A 27754-nucleotide genomic window follows, 5' to 3' on the forward strand; every position below is an offset into this window, starting at 1 on the left:
AGTGTTGTTACAGCCTAAGTCAGCTTAGGTTCTTCATCCTGGAGAAAGAATAAAACACCCCAAACACCCAGGATTGAGACAAGGCACGGAGTTTGACTTTGGGAAGGCTCTGGGGGAAGGTTCCCAGTGTCAGCAGAATTTTCCTCACTCCCAGGGACACCAGGGCAGGCAGGGGGTTGGTTTTTCAGTCAAGTGTGACTGGCAGAGGCTTATACAGAGTTTTATATTTTGCTGATCATTTTGAGATCAAAGCCAGAAGCCAAAGTGTTTCTGCTCAGCTTCCACCAGTTCACCCCCTCTGAATCCCAGAGTAAATGGGAAATCATCAGACTTTCCACATCTGCAATATTAAATTTAATAATCTGTTTTATTCTTGTGGTTTACTGAAACATTTCTGGTCAACACTAGTTCTAAAATGGCGTTAATATAATTGGGATTTTCTTTTTTTTTTGACTCTGACTTGGCTTCATTGCACCTTGTTGGAATTAGTTCTATGTGCCTATTAAAAAGGATCAAGATTTCACCATTTCAGTGCTTTGCACAGAGACTGATTCTAAACTGATAAAGGGGTGAAATCCTCTGGATGCAGGTCAGTGACTGCTTGAACTTATCTGTTTAAAATTAATGGTGATCTTTTAGATCTTAGGAGCTAAACCTTTGCAGTATGGACTCCATGAGAACCACAGCTCCAACCTCAGGGGATTTCAGTTTTGTTCACAGTTTATAACAAGCTGAACTTAATGATACAAGATATTTTTTCCACAGCCCATTTTGCATCCCAAATAAATACAGCAAAAAAAATACCTGAGGGAGTTGTTTCCAGGATAAATATACAGAATTGTTTTCCTTCCTGCTAATACAGAATACAGGCTCGTGCACTTGTTCTTGGAGCATGTTTAATCAAATTGTGAATATCAGCTGAAACCCAAAGGGCATTGGGAGGGTTCTGTTGCCAAGACTGAGATTTGCATATTCTATTTTTAGCTCCCCGACTACGTGTGTGCTGTAAATTGCTCTTTGTGTGAACTTCTGTTCAGAGGGATCACATATGGGACCATAAAATTAGTCAAAATGCTCTGCTGAATGAGAAATATTCTCTCTTGCATTGTCTTTTGATTAAGGGGCAATTGAACCATTGATAAAAAATATGAAAAGAGAATAATATCAGCGCTTGGCATAAAAGATTTGAATTTCCCTGAGAAATTAAACACAAATTATTCCAACTGAACAATAGGATCATTAAATATAGCTCTTGTTACTGCTTTCCAAGATTAAGTTGCTGGGTGAGCTGATTTTGCATCCTTTTCTCTCCAGAGCAGCTTTTCTGCTGTTTGTGTGAAGCTGTTCTCCAGCAAACCTTTCTGTTCAGTGTTCCTGTTTCCACATGGAAATAAAATCAGTGTTTTGGTATGTTTTTGCCTATGAGCTGTGCTGGGGACTGCAAAGGCTCTCACTCTGAGAGCAAAATTTGCATTTTGGGGATGCTTCAATTGCACTTGCACATTGATTGATCTTGGATATCAGGGAGCAGTGATGAAACAGAGACTCCAAAAAAACACCACCAAAACCACTGGTTTGAACTTTTCCGTGCAGCTCTCGCTTTCATAATTTCAGTTTTAATTAGAAAGGTATTTCTTCTTTTAATTTCCTGGCTGGGTGTGATTCCTGCTGGCTGGGTGTGATGTGCCTGATTAAGAAGACACCACAATTAGGGTTTAGCTGAGGGATTTTCAGCACCAGTGGAAAAGTCCCAGCTGGAGCTGTTATTGGGAGGATCTAACACAAGATTTTATTTGCTGCTTGATGGGTGCTGAGGGGAAAAAAAAAAGCTCCTTTAGGCTGTGCTGGGTGAATATCTGGGATTTTAGGAGGAGTTTTTAGTGCTGTTCTGGTGGTGATTTGGTGCATTTGCACAAAGCGTGGCAGGATTTGGTGACAAACCTTGAACCAATGGAAGAGAAAAGCACTAAACATTCACTCCCTTTTTCTGCAAAACATTCACTCCCTTTTCCCAGAGGAAATAAAATAAAAATTTTGTTGGTCTATATGTTAGCAAATATCCATCAAGTTATGAACACGACCTGAGAAATGGGACTTTTTTTTGTCAGTTTTTGAACAAAAAGGCCATTTTTGGATAAAAACCTAAAAGAGAAAATGAAATAAAACATGAAGAGTCCATACAATTTTATTGCAGCTGAAAAGCAGAGCAGGGAGATTAATAATATATTAGAATTATTATTGAAATAATATCTTCATAATATATAGAAGCCATAAGAGAAAATGACATTCTACAGAAGTGAAACGGTGAAAGGATGGAAAATAAGATTTTTAGCACAAAAGCTGCTTTGCAGGAATTGATGCAAAGCTATTGCTGGGATTGGGAACATGGAGATGGTAGCCAGGTGAAAGTTCTTTTTATTTGGGAAAAATATATTTGCATCCCAAGCAAGAGCAGCTCTCTGATTGTTGGGAGACACGATGTCTGTTCCTGTCAGGAACAGCCTTGGAGAAGGTGTGCAAAGTGCAAAATATGCTGTTTTCTTTGAGATTTTTATTTTTTTTTTATACAAAAGCTGAGTTTTATTCATCAAATACTTGGATTAATCTTGACTGTTAAAAATTTGTTTATTCAGACTAAAAAAAAAAATTTACATATTTTACATATTTACATATTTTATAATTACATTAATATATACAAATTATATATAATAATATATAATATATAAAATAGTTATAATTATATATAAAATACATATTAATAGTTACATTATATATATTATTTAGCCAACAGAAAATTCCTGGAATTTCCTTTTACCATTCACAATTCTAACAATTTCAATATAGTAAGGGCTTATTTAAAAAAAATAAACAAAACAACAAAAAAAACACCTGTTTTTTAAAAGAACTTTTAAGAGGAACTTTTTTTTTCCCTCAAAAAAGTATATTTTTGAGGAATATGGATGTTTGGAGGTTTCCTACCAAATAATTTCAAATTTTGAGGTGTAGTAGGTATATTTATGAATTTTTCCATATGGTTCCCACATTAATAAAGTAAAAATAAAATGTAAATTTATTAGAGATGGGAAGGAGGATTAAAATGTCACTTTTTTTAACAGTGGTTTGCTTGTGGCTCCCTCATTCTCATCTGACAGAGAATAGACACTTCCTTTATTTATCTACCTTTATTTATATGCGTGTATATATATATATATATAAATTATTTTATTTTATTTTATTTTATTTTATTTTATTATTTTTCTCTGTATTTATTTGAAATTTTGCTTTGCAAACAGAAAGGAAGAAGGAGACCCCGACTGTTTAGGAAAGGTTTTTTTTAATTTCATTTTTACAAAAGCTCAAGCCCCAACAGTTCAGATCAGGCCACACCAATCAACAGAAAATCAGGGAATTTCTGTGGCCTGAGGCTACAAGAGCAGAATCTGCCAAGGGCTCTCTGCTGAATGAAACTGCTGTTATGTGCCACTACAATTTCCCTTTTTTATTCCAAGGAGAACAATAAGAAAAGGGCTTTTGACCTCCAAACTGCCTTTTTGAGTTATTTTGACGTATGGAATTGCAAAGATATTTTTACTCTCAGGTATGGTTTGTTTAAAACCTATTTTCAAGCCCTTTTGTTTCTTGTGTTCAAGTACAGATGATTTTCCCATTTATTTTTGCTGCACATGAAGGTTCAAACCATCTCTTATTTCATCCAGCTTATTTCCCCCATTGCTGCTCAAAATGAGCCAAAATAAATATTTTTAAAAAACCCCTCCACACAAAATAGGAGGATAGAAATGGGCACAGAAGTGGTAAAAAAAAAATTAAATAAGGGTAGATTGAGGAAAGCTTTCATTAATGATAATTTAAATGACAACAGAGTAACTGGCATGGCTTGAATCCCATTTTTTCCTTCTGCCACTGACATCAAGGCACAAGTGGCAGCTCCAGCTGTTGATTTGAAGTCTTTGGGGAAAAAAAGAAAAAAAAGAATCTGTCGTTTGTCAGGTGGTCAAGTGACCAGTTTGGGCTGAGCTGCCTGTGCCAGAGCTTTGGGAGCAAAGAGGTGATGGGAAAAGAAGAGAGAACCCCAAAAACAGAGGGGCAGGGAGGGTAAATTGAGGGGGAAAGGGGAAAACAGGGAAGGAAAAGGCAAGGGAAAAGGGAAGGAAAAAGGAAAGAGGAAAGGAAAGGGGAAAGGGAAGGGAAAAGGGAAGGGAAGGAAAGGAAAAAGGGAAGGGAGAAAGGAAAGGGGAAAGGAAGGGAAGGGAAAAAGAAAGGAAAGAGGAAAGAGGAAAGGAAAAGGAAAAGGAAAAAAGGAAAAGGAAAAAAGGAAAAGGGAAAGGAAAAGAAAAAAGGAAAAGGAAAAGGAAAAGGAAAAGGAAAAGGAATGAAAGGGGAAAGGAAAGGCAATGAAAGGGGAAAGAAAAAGAAGAAGGGAAGGGAAGGGAAGGGAAGGGAAGGGAAGGGAAGGGAAGGGAAGGGAAGGGAAGGGAAGGGAAGGGAAGGGAAGGGAAGGGAAGGAAAGGAAAGGAAAGGAAAGGAAAGGAAAGGAAAGGAAAGGAAAGGAAAGGAAAGGAAAGGAAAGGAAAGGAAAGGAAAGGAAAGGAAAGGAAAGGAAAGGAAAGGAAAGGAAAGGAAAGGAAAGGAAAGGAAAGGAAAGGAAAGGAAAGGAAAGGAAAGGAAAGGAAAGGCTCATTCTGAATTGGCAGCAGAAGAGTTTGCATGAGTTCTCCACATTGTGCTCCTCTATCTACAATGCGGTTTCCCCTGTTTTTCTGCACCATGTGTGCTGCACAAATCCAAGCTGTGTCCACAGGGAGCTCTGCAATGCTGGTGTTGGTACAGAAGGGCTTGAGGGAATTTTGGTAACAATTCAGCAGTGACCATCCTTCAGAATGTTTGTTTATCTCTGTTTCCTTTCCTCAGGCAGTGCTCAAAAGTAAATTCTCCCTTCAGACACTCTGTCATGATTTCATAATTTGAGTTTTAAGGCTGGTGAGGGGGAGAAGCGCTATTTAACAGGTGTTTTATGGAGGGATAGGTCTGTCGAAGGTTTTATCCTCATATAATAATACAGGAAAGCAGTAAACAATAAGAAATATTAATTTTTTAATCTCAGCCCATGTAATGGCACTGGAGCAGCTCATTGTTGGTGCCACTGGTTTGGGATGAGGGAGGAGCAACAGGCTGGAATCACCTTCCTGCCCATTTGGAGTCCCCAACTCCTCTTTTTGTGTAATTAAAGCCATCCAGAAAATGGCTGAGAAAAACATGCTGGGAGGAACTGGTGGAGAAATTCAAAGATCCTCATTTTGTTCCCTGTCTGAAGCAGACCAAGGAAATTTGAAGGAACTCCTGAAACTGCTCCAGGTTTTACAGTTCAGATCCTGCAGCCTTAGGGGGACAATAATTTACTATATATGGGATACCAGGAGAAACACAGAGGAAAATCTGCATGATTCACTTGTGGGGATAACCTCCAGCTCCTCCCAAAAGTGCAGGCTTTAAAAGTCACTGTTTCCTGCAAGATGCTCCACAGTGTTTTCATCTGGATTTATAAATATATTCCTTCTTGTCGTCTGAGCATTTTTAGGACCTTTTTCCTTTTTTTTTCTTTTTTCTTTTCTTCTTTTTTCCCCCCCGTATTTTCTTTCTTTTTTATTTTTTATTTGTTTTCTTTTCTTTTTCTTTTTTAAACAAAATATGTTGTCACAGCGAATGATTTGAATGTGTTGAGCTTCTTTTCCTGTCTCTGACACCCTGTGTGATTTTCAGGGTGGCACCAGGAGGGTGGATTTAGATCAAGGAAAGGCATCCCAAGAATCAAACAACTTCTGGATAGTGCTGCAAGTCATTTATTGGCTGCCTTCAGCACATTAGTTTGGTACTGAAAATTTGTGAAAATTGTATGTGTTCTTAATTTTGAATAGCTCAGATGACAGCATTAAAATATCTTCTGTATCTCCAGCTAAATGGTGCATTTGAACCATTTGAAATTAAAAATTTGGTTGATTTGATAAAAAATTTGTTTGAACTGCTAAAAATCTGTATATTTGTAAGAGATTTTATTTCCTAGGCAAAATAATTCCTATTTTAGGTGAATTTACATCTTAATCTGATTTTTTTCATATTTCGTTCCCAGTGTTACAGAACTGTGTAAGCAATAAATTATGGATGGGAACAGACAATGCAGGCCAGAGAATCTTTCTAAATATAAGCAAGACAATCATCACCCAAAAAAAAAATCTCCCCCAACATATTTTAAACTTTTTATAAAGCCCTTGGTAAGCATTTTCTCAGGATAAATTAGGAAGGGAAAAAACCCTAACCTATAGTGTCCGTCTTATTTACTGTGTAAATAATAATTATTAGGGATAATAGATGATGCAGTTAATTGTTTGTACTTCTAGGAGTGGTAATTAGCAGAAAGTAATGATCTTCACACATCACTGGCCATTGGATTTGTGTGGAATGAGAGGTACAAAATCAGCTTTTCTCCTTAAATTAGCAACTGACTTAATAATTGAAATAAAAATTGGAATAATGTGTTTAGGGTGGGTAAAGCCTGGGACAGGCTCTAAGCCCATCCTGCTCTTCCTGCCATTGACATGAGGGGTTTGTCTTGCCAAAAAAGCTGGGGTTTAATGAAATTTTTTTTTCTTTTCTTTTTTCTTTTTTTTTTTTTTTGTAAATTGTGAGGTGTGGAATGGAGTCAGCTGCCAAGGAAGAGGAGAATTTGGGAGCAAAGAGGGGAAATTGGGAGCGGAAGAGGGAAATTTGGGAGCAGAAGAGGGGAATTTGGGAGCAGAAGAGGGGAATTTGGGAGCAGGGCCACCTCCCTCTGCCATGTACCCAAGGCTGTGGGATTTGGTGCCCTGGTTGCCAGAGGAAAGGGGGGATTCCCTACACAGGGACTCAGATGTTGGAGGGAGAAAATACAGGATAAACGACTTGGGACAGAGCTCATCCCCTCCCCAGTGAGCAGGAATTGTGATGAACTGGGCTCCAGCAGCTCCCTCCCTTATTCCTGATTTTCTGCCAAGGAAAGGAGTGACTGTGCTGCCCCAGTGAAAAATGGACAGAGGAAAGGGAGATGGATAAATAAACAATCCTGCTTGACAAGTTATTCCCATTCTAGCCAAGAGCTTAAATTCTGTTTCTTCATTTTCACCACATTTCGTCATCTCGGTTTTGTCGCATTTCCTCAAGTGACAGAATCCATGGAAATAATTCCTCATTCACCTTGGCCTTCCCTGCCTTCAGTTTGGTAATTGCAGATTCCATTAATTCCTGTTAGAATCAATATTCACTGCAAGCTTTTAGTCAGTCTAAAATCACTTGGAAGCTTTTTGTTATTATAATATAATTTTATACATTAGGCGTTTCCTTTCCTTCTTGCTGCTATGAAAAGGAATAAATTAGATTTTAAACTTGCTATGGTGCAACAAATGTTTTTTTTTCCTATTGCCTTGCATAGAATTTTCTTTTCTGTTATTTATCTTGTGTTCATGTTCTTATTCTGCACAAATCCTGGCATGAGAAAACTCACTTGTGGGGATAACCCCCATCTCTTCCCAAAACTGCAGGCTTTAAAAATCATCGTTTCCTGCAAGGTGCTCCACAGTGTTTTCATCAGGGTTTCTAAATATTGCTCCTTATAAAATATATTTTAAAGTATAAATATTGCTTTTTGTTGTCTGAGCATTTTTGGACTTTTTTCTTTTTTTTTTTTTCTTTTAATAAGTTGGCACAATGAATTATTTGAGTGTGTTGGGCTCCTTTTGCTGCCTCTGCCACCCTGCTGAGGTGGAGCCATCACACCTCGAGTGATTGATGTGCTGCTGGGCTTGTGGTGTTAACACTTTTCAGGGAATTTTCCCAGGGAGCTTGTTTTCCTGATGGGAGCTTTTGTTTTTTACATGAGCGGGTATAAACCAATTACTTGAGGCACATTTTGGTTTAATGTGGGTTTTCTTTGTGCTCTCAGTCACAGGAACAGGAAGATAATACCTTCCAGTGTGATGATTTAATAGCAATTTCACAGAAAATGGTGGTGCTTTTATAAGGTACACAAACAGGCTGATTAGAAATCAATGTGGTGGGTGAATCACCTCATAATGAAAGAGGAAATTAATTTCCTTTCAGATTTATAGTGTGTAAATATATATTTTATATGCAATGCAGTTTTAGTATGTTTTCTTTTTACTCTCAGAGCTCCAATGTTTATTCCTCTGGAGGAAAAAAAACCAGTTAACAATCACCAAAAAAGTGCGAGTGGTAGAAGATCTAAAGTCCAATGGATCAGGAATAAAGCCTGTGACAGAAAATGTGTTGATTTCAGAGCAATAAATGCCAGGAGTTATTTGCAGACTTGAATAAGGCTTTAAATTGGCTTTCATTGCTGTTCATTGTGACTGACCTTGCACTTCACAAGATCTATTAATTTGCTTTTAATGTAAGCAAAATATTACATGCTTTTTAAGTCACAGATCACTTAGAAAATTGGTATTAAATATATGATAAGTAAAATCTCTGCTTCAGTTTCCAGTTCCTGCTTTCTCCTGCCGATGGGGCCCATTTTTCTGTCAAGTTTCCAGTTTTCTCTTCTTGTGTGTGAAGCTCTTGGCTCCTTTTGGGATATAATCAATTTTATTTCTGGGTTATTTGGGAGTGTGGGAAGGTGTCCAAAACTCCTGGGCCTTTCTGCTTTGAGAGGTGGTTCTGGGACAGCAGAACCTCTGGGATGGGTGGAATCCTGGAGAACTGTCACCAGGGATCCATGAGGGGCTTCCCAAAGATACGTGTCTGGGATGATCCAGATTCTCAGGGCCCTGGGAGTGACAGGGAGCAGGCAGGGGATGTGCCCCACAAAATCCTTTTCCCAACTGCAAAGGAAACAGGAATTTTTCAAAGGAAAGGCTGTTGGATTATTTTGACTTAATCAGAGCCATCCAGTCCCTTAGCATCACTGAAAAAAATGACAAAGCTGCTGCTGTGCAGACACCTTGCATGGAAAAGAAACTTCTAGAAATTATAAAAATTTAAGATAAGTGGAAAAAGTACTGTGAGCCTGCCTTAATAAAAGGAAGAAATGGAATGGGATAAATGGGAATAAATCTGTCAACCTGCCTTACCTGTGCAGGTGCAAACACACAGAGCAGTAGAGTGTGGCTGGCTCCTGGCGAGCCCTTGTGGGGACATTGGGACATCTTATCCTCGGGAAATTCTGGATGAGAGTTGGGCAGGAGATGTGGCTCATCGGCCACAGCACCAAAGGAAAGTCTTGAGCATGTTAAACAGCTCCACTGCAGATTTTTTATGCCATTCTAATTTTTCCGTCATTTCCATTTATTCCATCCTCTTCTATTTCCCCTCACTCCAAAGCCTGGCAGTGCTCAGTGCTGGTGTGATAGGGGCTGTGCATTTGGAAGAGGTGAGAAACAAGATTTTTCTTGGGAGAATTTTTCCTCTAAAGAAGGACAGGATGTTCCAGCTCTCCATCACTGCTGTCCCGTTTTCTCCTGAATGAATAATCAGGCACAAATTGGCTGCAGCCTCCGTCTGCTGCTCTGCCCAGCCAAGGCATCATTCCTGGTGTCCTGACAAGGAGAGGGCCTGGCCAGAGGACTGAATTTAGAATGCATCCCAAACATTATCCCACCAATCATGCAAAAAAATCCCTCTGAGAAAATATATTAGCTAAGCACTGCTCTGACAGATTATATCCACTTGAGCTCATCCATTTGCCTCCCAAAGCCCAAATGGAACAAACCAAAACCAATTTAAAAATAGTTGCAGCTGATACGTGCTGGTAAAGACAAGCACATTTTGTATTAGCAGTGAAATATTTGCTCTTGATGTTCTTAGACTCCTTTGGAGATGGGTGCTTGAGGAACCCTTCTCCTTACTCTGGAAGTGAGTACTATTAACAGAGAAAATCTGTAATTATGATGGGCTACAATCAGGAGCTTCAATCAAGTAAAAAAGCTTCCTTTTTCATGTGGCTAGATTTGCTTTGCACTCACTAAATTTAGCTCCTTCCACTGTACAAGTTGTTTGTAGCTCTGGTGCCACCAGAAAGGCAGCAAGGATTAAGATTAATCTTTGCTTTGGTTTGGTCTTTCTAGAAATGTAGTTTTCCTATCTGGCTCTATTTAATAGAAAACCAGACAATCCGCAGAGCACTGTTAAGTTTTCTGCATGTGAAAACTGAATGGGCACCTGTAAATTCCCTTTATTTTATGGAAAATTCTCTTTCTGTCATAGAAATTCAGGGTTTTGAAGCTTATCTGTAAAGGTCACTCATTTTCTGCTATTTAATGAGTAATTAAATTCTTTTACATTATGATTATTATCACAGTTCATATTTTTCAGATGGTAGGATTGGGTTTTGGTGGATTTTTGTGCAAGGGGATTTTTGGTTGATTGGTTTTTTCCACTTCTAATTAGTTAAAAAAAAGCCTAGAGGAGGTGATACAAATAGAAATGAGAGTGGGTAAATGTAGATACCATGGAATAGGCGAGGGGTTTCACACTTTGTGACTGAAATTCATGCACCATGGCCAGGCAAAAACAGGCACGAGAGGCACTTTGAGCTCTGTTTTAAAATTTTTAAAATGTGATTAATTTTGATTAAAAGAATTAAGTAGTTAATAAAAGCTGAGGAGTTTTGAGGATCATGTGGTCAGAATCATTGAATATTACTGTTGGCTTGGTGGGAGAAAGGGTTGAGATGTGAGGGAAAATCTGTTGATAAATGACTGAAGTGTGTCACAGAGTGGCCCCAAGGACATTTTCCAAATGCACTGTTGCTGCTTAGACTGAAGAAAATGTATCTCTGTTTCCTTAAACCTCAAAGGTGAGGTTTCAGCCCTAAGGCAGATGCTTTAAGGCTTTTAATATTGGCCAACCCCATGTAAATCGCAGTGTTGGGTCCAATTTGGAAATACTCTTGTTGAACTGGGGACATTGCCTCGGAACTGGATTTTTCCTACCTGATGGGCTCCACCCCAGGCAGTTTCCATCCTGTTTTCTCTGTCTGCAGCTCTCACAGAGCCAGTCTAGGACCAACAGGTAGCAAAAGGCAAGTTTAACAGATCTAACACAAGGTAGCAGCTCTTGGGTGCCATTAAGGAGGCACCAATTACAGCCCAGCCATTAGATGACACTTCTCTTTTGCAATTCATGAGAATTGCTCAGCTGTCGGAGCCCAGGGCATCCCTTTGGACACCCTGGGACCCGAGGAAGGGAGTTTGGGCCCTGGACAGGGGGTGTGGAGGCAGTCCAGGGGGGTTGGAGACCCTGGCACAGAGCCCAGGAAAACACTGGGTTTGATTTTAGTCTGTGGAAGAGGCTTCTGACACTGAGAGAGGAATTACAAACCACAAAGGTGTGAAAACAGTAGTTTAGCTCAGCACAGGGGGGAAATTTTGTAGCTTTGGGGTTCTTAGACTGGAGGTGAATGGGGGACAAGAAGGAGGATTTAGGGTGGTGCTCTGGGTTCTTCTTGCTCCCCCTTGGCCTCCATCTCCTGCAGTGAGGGTGGCACAAAGGAGTTTACGGGGATTGGGTCCAAGTAGAAATGACCCTTTAGTACAGGTGATAGTCATTGGCACAGAACTGTAAATAACAGACACAGAATTATCTGTGTAAGAGCAAAGCCACGCCCCATGGGGGCAGTCCCCTCGTGTCCTCACTGCTGTTCAGATCTCAGCTGGGAGCGGAGAAAATTGTGAGATATGAAATAATAAACAACACGAGAAATCAAGAAAAACAAGACCTTGAAGACTCCGCTTCTTTCTTGTGACCTGGCTCAGGGTTTTCAGAGGGCAAAAGACTCTCAAGGACCTGAATCTTGGGTGAGAAGCCAAAGCCAAGACTCAGCTTGGTGCTTGCTCACAACAGCTGGGGAGGTGTTTGCCAAATACGTTGAAGAATTCATTAGGAATTTATAAAATCTCTTAATCTGCTCTTAATTTTTGCCAGATTGGTTTAGAAATTGTCCCTTTGTCTCTCTGGTCTGGGTTCTGCTGGTATTGGTAACGGGAGAAATGCTGAGGCTTTCTTTATAGCAAACTCAAACAGAATCCTTGTTACTTAGACTATATTTAAAGTAAATTAGTTGTTGATTAAAGCAAGTTTATAACAATTGCTGTGTCTAATTACTTTGATTATATAGGTTTACTTGTTGGCAGTTCTTGTTGCACTTAAAGCTGGGATGGGGCCAGAATAAATCCAACAATTGCCAGTTCCCTGGGGCTGTACAAAAGGACAAGAGTGCAGGTTTTAGTGGCCATATCTGGAAAAGGAATAGGGAATATTCCAAATTTAGAGCTAAATTGTCATGAAATGGAACATTTTAAGGGAGTATGGGAATGGGTTTGATCAATAACAATAAGAAGGTTCCTAAATACAGATTAATAATATCTTGTAGTGCAATAAATATGTCAAGATTCCTCTGAGGGAAATGGAGAGAAAAATCTGTTCCAATAAAATTCAGTTTAGTCTCATCTGGAAACGCCAAGGCTGGAGCATCCTAATCATAACTAATAATTAATCAGTAGTGTCATAACAAGGCAGATTTCATTCTTTGCACTGTGGTGTGGTGCATTAATGTACCCCTGGTTAAATCCAGCCACGAATTATTGCCATTTGGAATGGAGAGATTTTTCAAAATTAATTTTATTTTTTAAATTAAAGGACTTCCATCCTTCTGTTTGAATTATTTTTGTCCTGAAATGTAGACTATTTGTTACAAAAGGAAAAAATTCAAATTAGACAACCAGACAGGGTTAGGAGTTAGGAGAGGAATAATTTGTATCTTTAGGTTATGGAGTCACTGCTGGACTGTGATGTATAAATGTAACCTCTCTGTCAGTGTTTGGTTCCTTAGAATAGGTATTGTCAAATTACATGTTCAGGACCTTATGAACAGATATTCTTAGTTTTTAAAAGTTATCAGTTATTTATAGTTTGAAATCAGAAAACCTTGCTCTGATCCAAATGAAATTAATTACATAGATCGATGTGGTTAAATCCAGCTTTGTTAGCTACTTCTGCTAGAGCTGTCCCTCTTTTTATCTGGTTGTGAAGCTGAAAGAAATAGTAATTTTTGTTTAAATTAGTAGTGAGGGTAGTCAAACATTGGCACAGGTTGCTTATAAAAGTTATGAAGTTTCCTTCTATGCAGATATTCAAAATCCCAGTAGATGCAGCCCCTAGAAATTCTAATTTTTCAAAAACTGACATATCCATCTTAAACCAGTGAGTAGAATCAACAATTTTCATGTTTGTGGCAGTATTTTTTTGCCTTTTTTCTTTTTTAAGTGAATCAAAGGCAGATACGTCCTTCAAATTAAAAGGACAACTAAATTGTTTGCTATTAAAATTAAGGGGGTTTTATTACAAAACCTCTGTGAATGTAAAAACAGGTGAGATTCAAAGAGAGGAGGACTGTCACACCAGCCTCTCAGTCTGTTCTTCATGCCTGATTTCCCCTTCTTTCACAGTCACTCGTGGGGGAATTCATAGGCTGTATCCTTTTTTTTTTTTTTTTTTTTTTTTTTTTTGCCTGTCCCTGTTCTGTGAGCTGAAAGGAGCACGAGTCCATATTCACTGAGCCACATCAGCGCTGCTCCCTCAGCTTTGCTGCTGGGAAATGTCACCCTGATCCATTGCATAATTCCAGCTGGCCCCCTTTCAGGGGAGGATTGCCTTGCTGGAGTTGCAGGCAAGATGCTGAAATGCACCATTTTTATGTCAGTATTTGGCTGACCAAACTCGTCCCCACCTCGAGCACCAGTGGGAGAATGGTGTGGTGCCAGTGTCCCCTTGGTTTGGGCCTCGTTTTCAGGTGATAGGGAAAGCCATTAAATAATTATCCTCCCCAAAATGAAATAATTAGCTGCATCCCAGCTGATCTGAGGCAGGAAGCCTTTGAATGTCCTCCAGCTGTCATGGGAGAGCTGTTTGTGCCAGTTGTACCTGGATAATTCCATCGTTCTGCCTGCTGCACACATGAGCCAGATCTTAAACTGGTACAGGAATGAGACAAAAAGTCCTGCTACCCTCTTTCTAGGAAGTTTGGGCAGACCTGGCATTCAAATTGGTTTAATAACCACGAGGGATACTCAACATGGGGTAATTCAGGAGCCTCACCAGCCACTACAGCAACCTCTTCATGTATGATTTGGTTATTATGAAATAATCTTGTTTACATTTTCATTTCCACTCTTCAGATATTACGTCCCTTGTGAATGCTTCATTGTGCTTTCATTTGAGGTTGTGTAGATGTGGAATGAGCTGGCAATTCCTTACCTGTCAGCCAGGATTTGGAATACACTGTCTTGGTTTTGAGGGGCTTTTGGTGGTGGCAAATGGGTTTGCAATGGGAAATTTTATTCTGTTGAGCAAGGTTTTCTATTTTTAATCCTTGGCTAAAAAAGGCTCACCCCTTTCATTTTGCAGCTTTTCTCTAAGATAATCAGGCATTTCTAAATCTCTGTTGTTTTAGCTTGAAGTCGGTCAAAGGGAGCTGTATCTGTAAAAAGCTGAAACGTTTGATTATAAATTAAGATATTTTAATTTTGCTTTAGATGTCTTACATTAAAATATTGATTAAAATTTTGTAGCAAGGGAATATCTCTGATAGGACCACAGTTCTTTAGTAGTTCTTTTTGCAGTATTAGGAATTAAAACATTGAAATATCATGTGGTTTGAGCAGCATTCATCCTTCTTGGTTATTTTTAATTTTACATATCATATGTTTAATTATACAGAGAAAATTCCTGTGCATCCTGGTCCAGTTTGTCTTTTGTGTGAGTATTTAGAGTATGAAGTGGAAATCTTTTGCAATTTAATTTTAAAAAGTTTTTGTTTTCTTCTGTTTTCCTGTTGTGATGCTGGGTTGAAACAGAACACTCAATAGTGATATAGTATTCTAATAAAGCTCGTATTTCATGTTAATAAATCAGAATATTTAATGTTGTTGTTATTCTAAAGGAGTAGTTCAACCTGTAGAACACAGGAGAGTTACATACAACAAATTAAGACTTCAGATAATGTGGGAAATCCTGACATTTTAATGTAGAAGGATTACTTGGGTCTTCTTGCAGAGTCCTCTCTTCTCACATCAGAAGGGGCAGTGTGAAAAGGGAGGTTTAGTAAAGAGTAATGGCAAAAATGGGAATTATTTCTTAATCTAATTTGAGAACTTGGAACATCTCTTTAAGTTATGCCCAGAGTGTTATTGTTCTTCTTCAAAGCTTTTATTAGTCAATTATTTCCCAGTGAAACAATTCTGAAAATTCCCTTTGTAATCCAGACTCAGCATCAGGTCAGTACTGGCTTTGGATTGGCATTTTTAAGCCTTGGTAATGCAGCTGTACTTTGACCTAGAAACCTATTTTGATCTGCTGGGTGTAACCATGACTTTTTAAACATCTGTCTGGGGGTTCTTCTACATGTGAGTGATTGTTTGCAATTGAAATGTTGTGGGTAAATAATCCAAAGGCTTGGGAGAAATGTTTGAAAAAAATTTTGCTAAAGGTCATGTCTGGGGGAAGGTCCTGGCTCAGGCCCTTCCAAGCAGGTGATGGAACAGATTGCAGGTAGCTTGCGGGGAGCAGAAGGTCCTTGCTGGAGCTCCCCGTGGTAAATCTCAGCTCAAAGCCTTTCCCTCTTTCCTCTTCCAAGGGTTCTGATGCTTTTTTGGGACTACTTAAAAACAGAGGCCAGACAAAATGAAGGGAATAAAAAGCTGTTCTATTTATTGAAGGACCCTCAGGGACATTTAGGGCAGACAAAGCCCCCCAGGGGCTGCACCCAAAAATGGACAACAGCTCACAGGTTTCACACTTTGATCAGTTTGGTCCATTTGCACATTGGGGGTTCATCTCCCAATTCCAGCTCCAGGTCATGAAGTCATTGAGCCCAAGTTTGCTGCCCCCAAGTCACTTTTGTTCCCATCTCTGGGGCCTGAGGCAGTGAGGGGTCCTTGATTGCCAGGCCTGGAGAGGAATTGTTGTGTCTGCCCAGAATGGGGAAGCAGCAGCTCCCAGTGTGTGTGGAGTTTAGAGCTCTACACTAAGGAACTGCAGGATTACAAACAGATGAAATATATAAAAGCTGAAATCCTGAGGCATCAGTTCCACCCTCTGAGGAGTCACTGAAGCTGTTCCCAGCGAGTCCTTCCAGAGTAACCCCATCGGGCTGTCCTTGTTTTCCAGGTGCCATGAACCGCAGAATTCAGCGAGAAATAAATTTAGCTCCAGCCCAGCAGGAAGTTTCAGAGGCAGCAGCTTCTGCAAGGGATTGTCAAGAACAATCTGCAAGGAGGCTGCTCCTGGCATATAGATTTTGAGCTGGAACAGTGCAGGGAAGGAAGTGCTCCGTGCCAGCTCTCAGCACCATATGCTTGCCCCTAATGTAATGCACAAAGAATATGGAGACAGCAGCTGCTCTGCAGGGAGGTGGCCACTTGTTAGATTTTGAAACCTTTCCGAAGTGTCTGTTCCTTTTCTTTTCACGAGTATTTTTTTCCCCCTTTTGCTTACGTATTTGCATTCAAAAGATGTTCCCTGAAAGAAATCTATTTTTAGGTAAGAACAGGGGAGTGTGATCTACTTTTTGTCGAAATAAAGAGAGTTTTGGAAGGACTCTGATATTTAGGTTTTTTTGTATTGGGAAATGTGGGCAGGTTTTTATTTTCTTGATATTGGTTGGCATCAAGGCATGATGAAATCATATCTATAAATTAATTATTGTCTAGGATTGTCTGACTTTGATGGAAAACTGTCTTTCTTTGGGTTCCAGGAGTATTTCAGTGGCCTGATCCCATTCACATTTAGTTTGATGACAATTTTCACTGAGTTCAATGGCAAAGAGAAGCATAAATGAGGGTTTAGGTCTGAAATGAGAAGAGATGGATTTAATATGCCCAGAGGAATGGATCTTCCCTGGCATCTGTCACTACCCAGGCACTAAAGCTGGTCGCTTTGAGAAACCTGAAGTTTCTGGCAGGTTTCAGGAACCCTGTGCCTGCATTTCCAGGAAAACAAAGCTTATTTATGTAAACAAAACTGGATATTAAAAGGTATTTTTTCAACTCTCGAGATTTTCACATCCACTGAATTCCAGCTACACCTGACTATGAGCACTTACATTTTGAATTAGGGATTCTTAAGTGAATTTGAGAATCCAGAGGGAAGTTACATCATAATATAATGAGGTTATAGCAGGACAAGTTATTATAGCAGGTAATAAAATTAATGTATCACACTGGCATTTTTGCTGAATGTCAGTGTTTTACAGTGACCCTGGAGTGATGTTAAAATGTCATGGCAACACCAGAGTGACCCATATTAGTCAGTAAAAATGATGGTTCACATAAAAGAAAGATGTTACAATCCTTTTTGGAAGGATAAATCTCTTTCAGACAGAGATCTTTGGTCATTCTCTGTTGTTCATTGTAGCTGCTTCTCTCTGGAAAAAAAAAAAAAAAAAAGACATGAATCTACCTGTCACCAGGTATCAATCTTCCTGCTGGTAAGGAGATGATTCTTTTGAAAAAAATAATATTTATTTGTTTACTTCAGTTCTAGACCAGCCTGTTATCATCTATCTGATCTTCATTTTTTAAACCAGTGGCCATCAGTGGTTTTCTGGGATAATGAATTATTAATGCTTATTTTAAAGGTCCCTTTTTCCCTTTTTGTGGCCATACTTGTTGCAAGAATTTGAATCCAGTAGGATGGCTGATTTGCAGCTTTAATCATTCCCTGTATGAGCTCTCATCCCAGTGAGGGATAATGTAGGGAATTCCATCTATTAGGACTCCCATTTCTGAAGTAAACTGGATTTTAAAGTGAAATTAAACATGGATTCTGAATAGAGTCCTGCAGTCCTAATTCTGCAAAATGAGACCTAAATGTTTAACTCCCATTGAAAATTATGACTTGGAGCCTTGGCTTGGGCCAAATCAAAACCCATTTTCAGTGCAAATTAAAGCTGTGAGATGATTTCCTGTTTTTATTACCATAAGGGGAGTTTGGCCCTGGCTTGAGGAACCCTTTCCTAATTCTCCTGAGCATATAAAAATGTAAGTTATCAATAATTTATTTTTCACACATTGGCCACTTGAAGTCTGGGGTCTTGGCACAGGAATATTTTGTTTGGGGTGTACAACACTTCCAAGAAAGTTTGTAAATTAAGAGTTTATTTCTATTTTGAAAGGGAATTTAAAGTCTTCCTTGTCCTTTCTTCTGTCCTTCAGAAAGGCTGAAAATTGGTAGAAATTGCACAGTGTTCAGCCCACTCCATTTCCTCTAACATTTGTAGAATTTATTTGTCTGAAGGAGCAGTCTAAAATAATTCTAGAAACTGGTACATTTAGACACAGAACTATTATTTTATAGACTTTTTTTCACTGAGATTTGTTGTTATGGTTGGATGGAGATTTATTTTTACATAAAAAAATGCCTGTCAGGAGAAAAAAACAGTAGAGCTTTCTTTAACTCACTTTTTAAGGTGTGAAGATCAGCAAACCAATGGAATTCTAAGCAAGAGATAAAAGGAAATCCTCTGTTTGTGACAAGTGAGAATTGCTTGATTTTCAGTCTAAGGAAAGTTACTCCCTTTTTAATGGATTGCCCAACTATCACATGCTGCCAATGGCTAATTCGAGAAAAGAGACATACAAGAGACCAAACGTAGCAAATATTGTCTAGAGATACAATTTTCTTGTTGTGAGGAGATGCTTCAGGTCTGTTGGAGCTCCATGGAATTTTTACCTTGGCTTTAAAAACTGGAAGAGTTGTGGCTGCACAGCTTGGATATTAAACTGTACCCTGTAATGTACGAACTGTGAAATTAGAGAAATTAGAGAAATTAATCTCAATTTTTTTTTCCCCCTCTCTCTCCAGCCACCAGAAAAAGAGGGCGGGCTGCCTCGCCAGGTGGGCAACAAGACAGAGTGTGGCCTCTTGGGGTTTGTCCTGGATCTGAAGCAGGATTACGAGCCTGTCAGGAGCCTCATCCCCGAGGAGAAGCTCTACAAAGTTTACACCTTCAACTCCGTGAGGAAGTCCATGAGCACTGTCATTAAAATGCCTGACGGCAGCTTCCGCATGTACAGCAAAGGAGCTTCCGAGATTGTCCTCAAGAAGTAAGTGCATGGCTCTTGGAGTGTGAATCCCCCTGGGCCACATCCACACAGCCCCAGGAATGCCCAGAAACGTGGGGATTGAATTAGAGCCTTCAGAGAAACTAAAATATGTAAATCCACACAGATGTGAGGTAGAAATGCAAGTTTAGTTTTAAATAAACACAGGATTTTTAAGTGCTTTAAATAAATAAGACCCTGTGTCAGTAAGTAAAAGACCTAATACCCAGTTTATAGTTCAGCAACATTTCCTTTTGCAAAGTTAGTTAAATTCTAGTCATAACAGAAATAATGTAACCTTGCTAAACATTCCTGGATGGAACAGACAGAATTATATACAGAGAATTTGTGTAAGAATTTGTGTTTGCCTTCGTATATCTATTTCAGCTTAGGACAGGTCCAACACTATGGTAAGAAAAATTCGTGTTTAAGCCTGATTGGCTAAAAACAGAACAAAATGCACTGAGAATGTTAGAACATGCCCAGAAATGTGAGGATTAAATTAGAGCCTTCAGAGAAACTAAAATACGTAAATCGATGCAGATGTGAGGTAGAAATGCAAGTTTAGTTTTAGATAAATAGAGGATTTTTAAGTGCTTTAAACAAATAAGAGCCTGTGTCAGTAAGTAAGAAGAAGACCTAATACCCAGTTTATAGTTCAGTAACATGGCCTCTTGCGAAGCAAGTTAAATTCTAGTCATAACAAAAATAATGTAACCTTGCTAAACATTCCTGGATGGAACAGACAGAATTATGTACAGAGAATTTGTGTAAGAATTTGCGTTTGCCTTCACGCATCAATTTCGGCTTAGGACAGGTCTAACACTGCTGTATGAAAGATTCGTGTTTAAGCCTGATTCTAAAATTAGAATAAAATGCACTGAGAATGTTAGAACAGGCAGAGGAGACTCAGGGAACATCACAAATGCTGCTGTTGCTACTGCTGATAAAGATGCTCAGGGGACACAGACCGTGGCTGCTGTTGCTGCTGCTGCCTCTTCTGCTGCTGATAAGATGATGCCACTTCTGCTTGGGACTTAGAGACTCTATGTTTGAGATTTTCTGCATATTGGCTTGGGCTGTAACAGCTCTGCCTTCATGAGGCTGATTTAACCATGCAGTAAAGGACTTTGCTTTTACAACTACCCATTGCTATGGTCTTCAATGGAGGTGCCCCGAAAATTTGACACATGGCCTCGTTTTTCCAAATGCAAAGCATCCTGACACTAATACATGGGAATTCTGGTGTTTGGAGTGTGCTGCCTGCACCAGAAGTGTGTGACATGCTTTAGCAGCATAATCTACAATTGTTTTTTTTTAATTTTTTGAAGTGTGTCTGGGAAATTGGCTTTTTTTTCTTACCAAAGAATTGGGTCTGCTTCTGGTAATTTACAAATGGATTCTTTACATTAAATCCATTTGGAAAATAAGCACTTTTCAATTTCACTGTAAGTTGCCAGCTCATTGATTATTGAGAAAATAACACATGAAGGGCTCTTGGTGTCTGTGCAATAATTACAAATTCTCTCTGATATTTCAGTAGTGAATCTTCTAGAAATTTACAGCAGAAACTTAAAACCTGACATCAGAAGAGGAAAGCATTGACTGAAATGAGCTTATACAGGAAATACTTTGGCGGTGATGCAGATGCACATATGATGCCTTTTTGGGGCTACCTAAACCAGAGGCCAGACAATCAAGGGAATAAAAAGCTGTTCTATTTATTGAAGGACCTTCAGGGACATTTAGGGCAGACAAAGCCCCCCAGGGGCTGCACCCAAAAATGGACAACAGCTCACAGGTTTCACACTTTGATCAGTTTGGTCCATTTGCACATTGGGGGTTCATCTTCCAATTCCAGCTCCAGGTAATGAAGTCATTGAGCCCAAGTTTGCTGCCCCCAAGTCACTTTTGTTCCCATCTCTGGGGCCTGAGGCAGTGAGGGGTCCTTGATTGCCAGGCCTGGAGAGGAATTGTTGTGTCTGCCCAGAATGGGGAAGCAGCAGCTCCCAGTGTGTGTGGAGTTTAGAGTTCTACACTAAGGAACTACAGGAGTACAAATAGATTAAAAATATAAAAGATAAAATCCTAAGGCATCACCACTCAGTTTTAATTTTCTTTTCCTTGACCAAATCAGGTGTTCCAGGATCCTCAATGCAGCTGGAGAACCCCGGATCTTCAGGCCTCGTGACAGGGACGAGATGGTGAAGAAAGTGATTGAGCCCATGGCCTGTGATGGGCTGAGAACCATCTGTGTGGCTTTCAGAGACTTCCCCAGCAGCCCCGAGCCTGACTGGGACAACGAGAACGACATCTTGTCTGACCTGACCTGCATCTGTGTTGTTGGCATTGAAGACCCTGTAAGGCCAGAGGTACATCCAATTTTTATCTTATAGAAAACAGGACATAACCTGAATGGCAGGTTCCTTACAGGTTCTATCTCTTTTTTTAATTAGCTGTGTCAAAGAAGCTGGAAATTGGCTTTAGAAATGGGTTTTACTTGATAAAAAGGCAAATAATTAAGGTGATAAAATTCAACTATCAGTCAGCTGATATTTAAATAAAGGAATACAGGGATTTTTGCACTGCGGGACTGAGATGATCAGCAGAGGTTTTGTAAAGCTCCCACATATTAAAGAATTTTCCTTTAATCAGTGCAGTGATGTGCAACTCTGAACGTAGGGAAGACAAGTGCAATGATTAAAATTGCCATGATTATAATGGCAGTTTCCAGAGAAACTGAAGTTTTGCCATTTATTGTAATAGTTGTCACTTTACTTAAAATTGTACCTGGTAACTACTCAGGAAAACTTGTTTTTAATGTTGTATTTGAACAAGGAAAAGCTGCAGTTGTCATGGATATCACATTTACAGGGCTGGTGCAAATATATATAAATTTTCAGCTCAACTCATCTGAGTAAATCAGTAGTAGGTGTGCACATGGGAAGCACATCCCTGCTCCTACACTTGGAAATTATGTTCCTACAGAAATATAAAGGGTCGGGTTAGAGAATTCTGATCTCTCTATTTGGTGCTTGATAATTAATGGAGAGTTATTAATTAAGGGTTTGGAAATGGTGACAATAACTTTGGAACTAACATGACACAACCCCAGGTAACAACTGCACAAATGTGCCTTGCCTCAGAACGGATTTTATTGTTTTTTGGGCTTTTTTCCTCAATATGAAGGTTAAAATATAAAGTAAATCTTGCTTAGGTGACAACTGGATGATAAACTCCTTATCTCCACAAAGAGCAGATAAACAGCATCCACTTTATCTGCCATCAGATGGTCTCTTGCTGCTAATCCATCTGTCCTCACGTCTGACATTGCAAAGCTTTCAAAATGCTGGAAAATGTCCTTTAGGAGTTCTGTCTGCAGTGCTCCTTTAATGGTCCAGCTCACAGAATGGATATTTTGCAGAAAATATTTGCAGAAAATATAGGTATTTTCAGAAATATTTTGTCAGTGGCCATTGGAGCTGTGAATCAATCCTCTCCCCCTCCTAAAATAAAATCATGATCCACGTTAGAAACCAGCTTTAAGTTGGGTTCTGTGTTGTGTGACAGACTCAGGGACTGGGGAGCAGTGGGATTTGCAGTTTTTATGGAAAATACCTGCAAACTCCCCTTTCATGTGATTGTTAGGAGTTCTGTAAGAAAACTGCTCTTATCTTGCAGGGAATAATTTCTTGGGAGCTTCAGGTAAAAGCGAATAATTCTGCTAAAAATAGAGTGCAAATCTGATTGCTATGTAAAGAATCAAAGAGATGAAGGCAGGAAAACATCTTATTTCTAAATAAACATTTGAATATTGTATTGAATTTCTTGTAGGCTAACATCAGAACATGCAGAAACATTTCTACTTTATTGCAAGACACACAATAAAATATTGTAATTTCAGAATTTTAGTAAATTTTTGGACATTTGAGGTTTGGGACTTGGGTTTTTTGTTTTTTTTTTTTTTTCCACTTGTCCATTTTGACTGTTTCAAAGTGGCAATAACATCCTGAAAATATTTAAAGGAATATTTAAATTATTACTACTTGGCACATTATAAGAATCAGTACCTTAGGGGAAAGAAATGAAGCAATAAACCCTGAGCCAGGAGAAAAACATGAAATTCAGAAAACTATCTACATTTGGAATATCTGACTTGGTTGGAAAATCATAATGTGCATATGCGAAATCCCCATTGCTGATGCAAAGAGTAAGATGTTGAGCAGTTTTGGGGAATATTTTGCCAAAATGAAATCTGCTCATTAAATTGACTCCTCACTGGAGTTTATGCATTTTCAAAGTGCTTTCTGTAGGGCAAAAAAAAGAAGACAAAAATTAGAATTCTTAATTAAAGTGCTGTTTTATCAATATTCTCTGTATTCATGGGTGTCAAGATTTATTTGGATGGAGGTCATAGATCAGGTAAATCCAATAAACAAATGTCTCCATCCTGACAGCTTTCAGCTTCCCTTCAGCCACATTCTTTTGTTTCCTGGGTAGGGCTGAGGATTTTCCTTTTCCCTGAGGTGGTATTGGGCTGGATGCTGGGCAGGAGCTCCTGTGGGACACACTCCTGTGCATCCAAGCAGTGATTCCACATGGGAATACCAGCTGTTTTCCAGGAGTCCTTCCTCCCTCCTGCTTCCAGGGATATTCTTGGGATGCTCAGGAAGCTTTCTGGCACTCACCTCTCCCCCATGCACTAAAAAACCCAATTTGAATGAGTTATTTAACCCGGATGTCTAACAACTGTTCAGTTTTCTCTGGAATGCCCACCACAGACACTCGTGGCTTTTCCATATTCCCAGGTTAATTCAGACACCAGCTTAGTCATCAGCAGCTGCTGGATTTAGCAAGCGCTGAACTACTTGGTTGATATTTATATTTAGTGGATGTGTTTTTTTATTTTTCTTTGATAAATACGCAGGAAGAGAACAAACAGAGCGATGCCCTTCTCCTGCAGAGATTCTCTGTTGATCCTGACACTCCTTCTGGCTTGATTTTAATGAGCCTGAACTGGCTCACACTGATCTGCCAAAAAACGCCTCCCGTCTGTTATTTCTGGGAGATGAACGTAAATCCCTTCCAAAAATCTCCTATTTATTTGTCACCTGATTGGGAAAGATACCCCTGCATTGGATACTTGGTGCATGCCTGCTTGCATTGGGAGTTTTGCTTTGCAGAGGGAAAATAAACCAAAAAAAAATTGTGAAATGTGTACTTAAGCTCTGCAAAACTGATGGAAAATATCTGCTTCCTCTGCCCACTCAGTCTGCCAACACTCTTTCTCCCTTACAGCAATAAAAAAAAAATATGAACAATATTTTAACTGTAATTACTGTACACACTATTAAATCAGATACCACCCACCAGCTGTCCAGAAAATGACAGGAGAGGAAAACAGAATGATTTCTCCAGTTAGATGTGAATTTGAGTCGTGTTTGTAACTGGGGCTGTCCTCCCCTGACCTTGTTTAACAGGACTGACACTTCATGGGAATAACCCTTTTTTGCTGCTTGCACTGTAATTTATTTTTCTCCTTCATGGTCCATCCCCTTGGGATGGTTTTCCAGATTTCCATCTAAATCTGTCCTGTCCTATGCATGAGGGTCACCACAGCTCCAGTGGGTACCAAAAGCATTTCCAATTGACAAATGGGATTGAGGCAGGATTATTAATGTGGAAACTGGGGAGATCAGGGGTCATTTGATTAAGGAACAGATTGAACCTGATCATACATTCCCCTACAGAAACCTATTTCACATCACTAAAAGGCTTCAGGACTAAATCATTCTTCCAGGGTGTACAATTTGTGGGGAAAATATTCCCAGTTAGAGGTGAGGAAATGGGAAGATAGAGCTCTATCCCTGAATTCTGCCCTGGATTTTGTGATCTGTGTTGGCAGAGTCCTGCAAACAGCACGTCCTGTGGACACACTCTGAGGGAGGAGGGATTTTCCTGGGAATCCTGGGGAAAGTGCTGCTCTGGTCCTCACTGAGGAGTTGCTTTAGGGAGGCATTTTGGAAAACAGGAGCTCCACACACTGCCTTTAATAAATATTCACAAACATGTTGGGAAATTATTCCCAGATTGGTAGAACCATTACCTCTGGTGTGGTGTGGGGGTTTAGGGTTTTCAGTGCAGACCCCAGAGCCCTCCTGACCCCAGGAAATCCCTCAAAGCCCAAGATTTGCCACACTGGCTCAGAGCAAGGAGGTTGTCATAAATGCCCTCAGTGGTGTCCCCTACTTGTGGCTACAGAAGAAATGAAAATATCTGGAAATGCATAAAATTAGCAGTGTAATGTTGGAGATGATGTCTCCTTTTCTCATAATTTTCTGCACTAATGGATGAAATGAATCCACTCAAATTGGCATTGAGTTCCACAACACATTTATGTTTATATCTATTCTGGAGGTCGTGATCAGCAAGGTGCACTGAATACAGACAGTAATATACATTCTGACACCTTTTCTTAACTAGTTGTGAGTTTTAAAAATATTTTTAAATAGTTGTGCATTGCCATCTTCTGAGTGAGGCAGTTCAGTTCCCTGTAGGTCTGTGAAGCTTTTCAGCCTTCATGATGAACCCTGGGGTGCTCTAGACTCTTGTAGATAAAAATGAAATTTAGAGAAGTGGTGCTGTGCTGAGGAACGACATCCAGGCTGCTCTGGACATGCTAAACACATTCCTTATTCTCCCACTTTAAACAATATTGCTGTTTTTCTCTTGAAGAAATAGTGCTTTCATAACAATAATGCAAAATAATACAAAAATGTGATGAGACTGAATTAATTGGTTAGTGAGATTTAAGTAGAAATTATCATTAATTAGGATGTAGTTTAAGGGAACAAAATTTTTTCCCCCATCTGAAATGGAGCTATAGACATGGAACCTTTCTATAGCCTTCATTTACCAAAGTAACTGCATTAAAACAGATTTATTTAATTATTTGGAATCAATCTTTTCTTCTAATTCCTGAAAAGTTTCTTGTTTCTTTTTATTTATTTAAATAAGATATATGTGATGCCAAGTCATAATGGAGCCCCTACATTAATCTCACAGTCTCTGTTATACCCTGAATTCTCTCTCCCTGATACATTTCCTGTGCAGCAGAAGTTTATCTCATGCAGAAAAAGGCATAAGTGAAGTGAGGCTTCATTTTTATGAATTTGAAATGCATAAAATACTAATTTTAGACTCCTGTATTTAGGAATTCCACCTGTTGACAAGCATGAATTAAATAGTACTAAATCACAATAACTTAAAAAATCTTGTTGAAAGGAAGGTTTGGATCTGAAGTAAAATAATTTTCTGTACAAAATGTTTGTATTCTCCATTCATATTTACACGTGTTCAGTAGTTATGTTCATCTTGCTAAAGGTCAAAAGAGCTGCAGAGCACTCATTTTTATTCAAGGCAGGAGAAAATATAAGGAACTAATCTAAAAGATATTTTTCGTGCTTCTTGATACAAGCTTTGCCTTGCCTGAGGAGTAACCCCAACTCCACAACAGTGAAGTCACAATAAAACACGTCTGATTCCTGCTTCTGCTTCAGGCATTTCTTAGCCTGAATTTTTTTTGGATGGGAACACCTGCCTTGTGTTTTATCTCTGATCCAGGAGTTCTCTTTGCCCTTGCCTTGCTTCTGTGATGCCTTGGAGGGGCTCCCTAGAACAGAGGCTGGGGAAGGTTAAAGAGAATAAAGTGGGGATTTATTAAAGACCTTCAATAGGCACAACCTTGGGCAGTCAGAGGCTGCACCCAGCGCGGACAATGGGCACGAGGGTTTCAGACAGTTCTAACTTTGGTCCATTTACATATCAGGGGTTGGTTCTCCAATTACAACTTCAGGAAATGAAGTAATTGACCCCCAGTTTGCTCCTCCCCAATTCAATTTTGTTTCTACTTTTTGGGTCCTGAGAAAGTGAGGTGTCCTTGAGTTCCAGGCCCAGAGGGATTGTTTTGTCTGACCAAAACGTTTTGTCTGACCAAAATGTGAAGATAGTAACTAACACCCTATATGGAGTTTAGAGTTATGCACTAATGCAGAGCAGGATTTGAAGAATATAAAAGCTAAAATGTTGAGGCATGATGGTCTGCAGGTGCCAGAAGCCATCCGGAAGTGCCAGCGAGCCGGGATCACCGTGCGCATGGTCACCGGGGACAACATCAACACTGCCCGTGCCATCGCCATCAAATGTGGCATCATCCACCCCGGGGAGGACTTCCTCTGCCTCGAGGGCAAGGAGTTCAACAGGAGGATCCGAAATGAGAAGGGAGAGGTAAATAAAACCCAGTGAAAACACCGGGATGTTCTCCTGCACTGGTGTGTGCCTCATAAGAGTAAAGACTGCTTGGGAAAATTCCTGGGTTTTTCTCCCACTGCATTTTTGCAGTTCAAAGCAGCAGTGAAATTCCAGTCTTTAGACTTCCAGGATCAGTTGGGTGCTGGCCTAATTCTTCAGTTTTTAGAAACTGAGCATTACTCCACAAGAAATGAAAAGTAAGCCCATTAAAGCAGGTTTATGGTGAGGAGGAGAAGGAACTCAACAGCAATTTTGCTCCTAAAACGCAATCTGACCTGAGA

The 27754-nt window shown here is 39.5% G+C and overlaps 1 protein-coding gene across 17 annotated transcripts in view; it reads left to right on the forward strand.

The window, feature by feature from the left end:
* Nucleotides 1–27754, forward strand: part of ATP2B2 (ATPase plasma membrane Ca2+ transporting 2) — a 395247-nt gene that overhangs the window by 323603 nt on the left and 43890 nt on the right. For all 17 annotated transcript variants that reach the window (XM_083869181.1, XM_083869182.1, XM_083869183.1 and 14 more), the window contains 3 exons: nucleotides 18925–19166; nucleotides 21301–21535; nucleotides 27270–27449. In XM_083869181.1, coding sequence (XP_083725307.1) covers nucleotides 18925–19166; nucleotides 21301–21535; nucleotides 27270–27449 — 657 coding nt within the window. The remainder of the gene's footprint in view (nucleotides 1–18924; nucleotides 19167–21300; nucleotides 21536–27269; nucleotides 27450–27754) is intronic.

Source organism: Zosterops lateralis, assembly GCF_965231275.1.
Source record: "Zosterops lateralis genome assembly, chromosome: 11".
NCBI lineage: Eukaryota > Metazoa > Chordata > Aves > Passeriformes > Zosteropidae > Zosterops > Zosterops lateralis.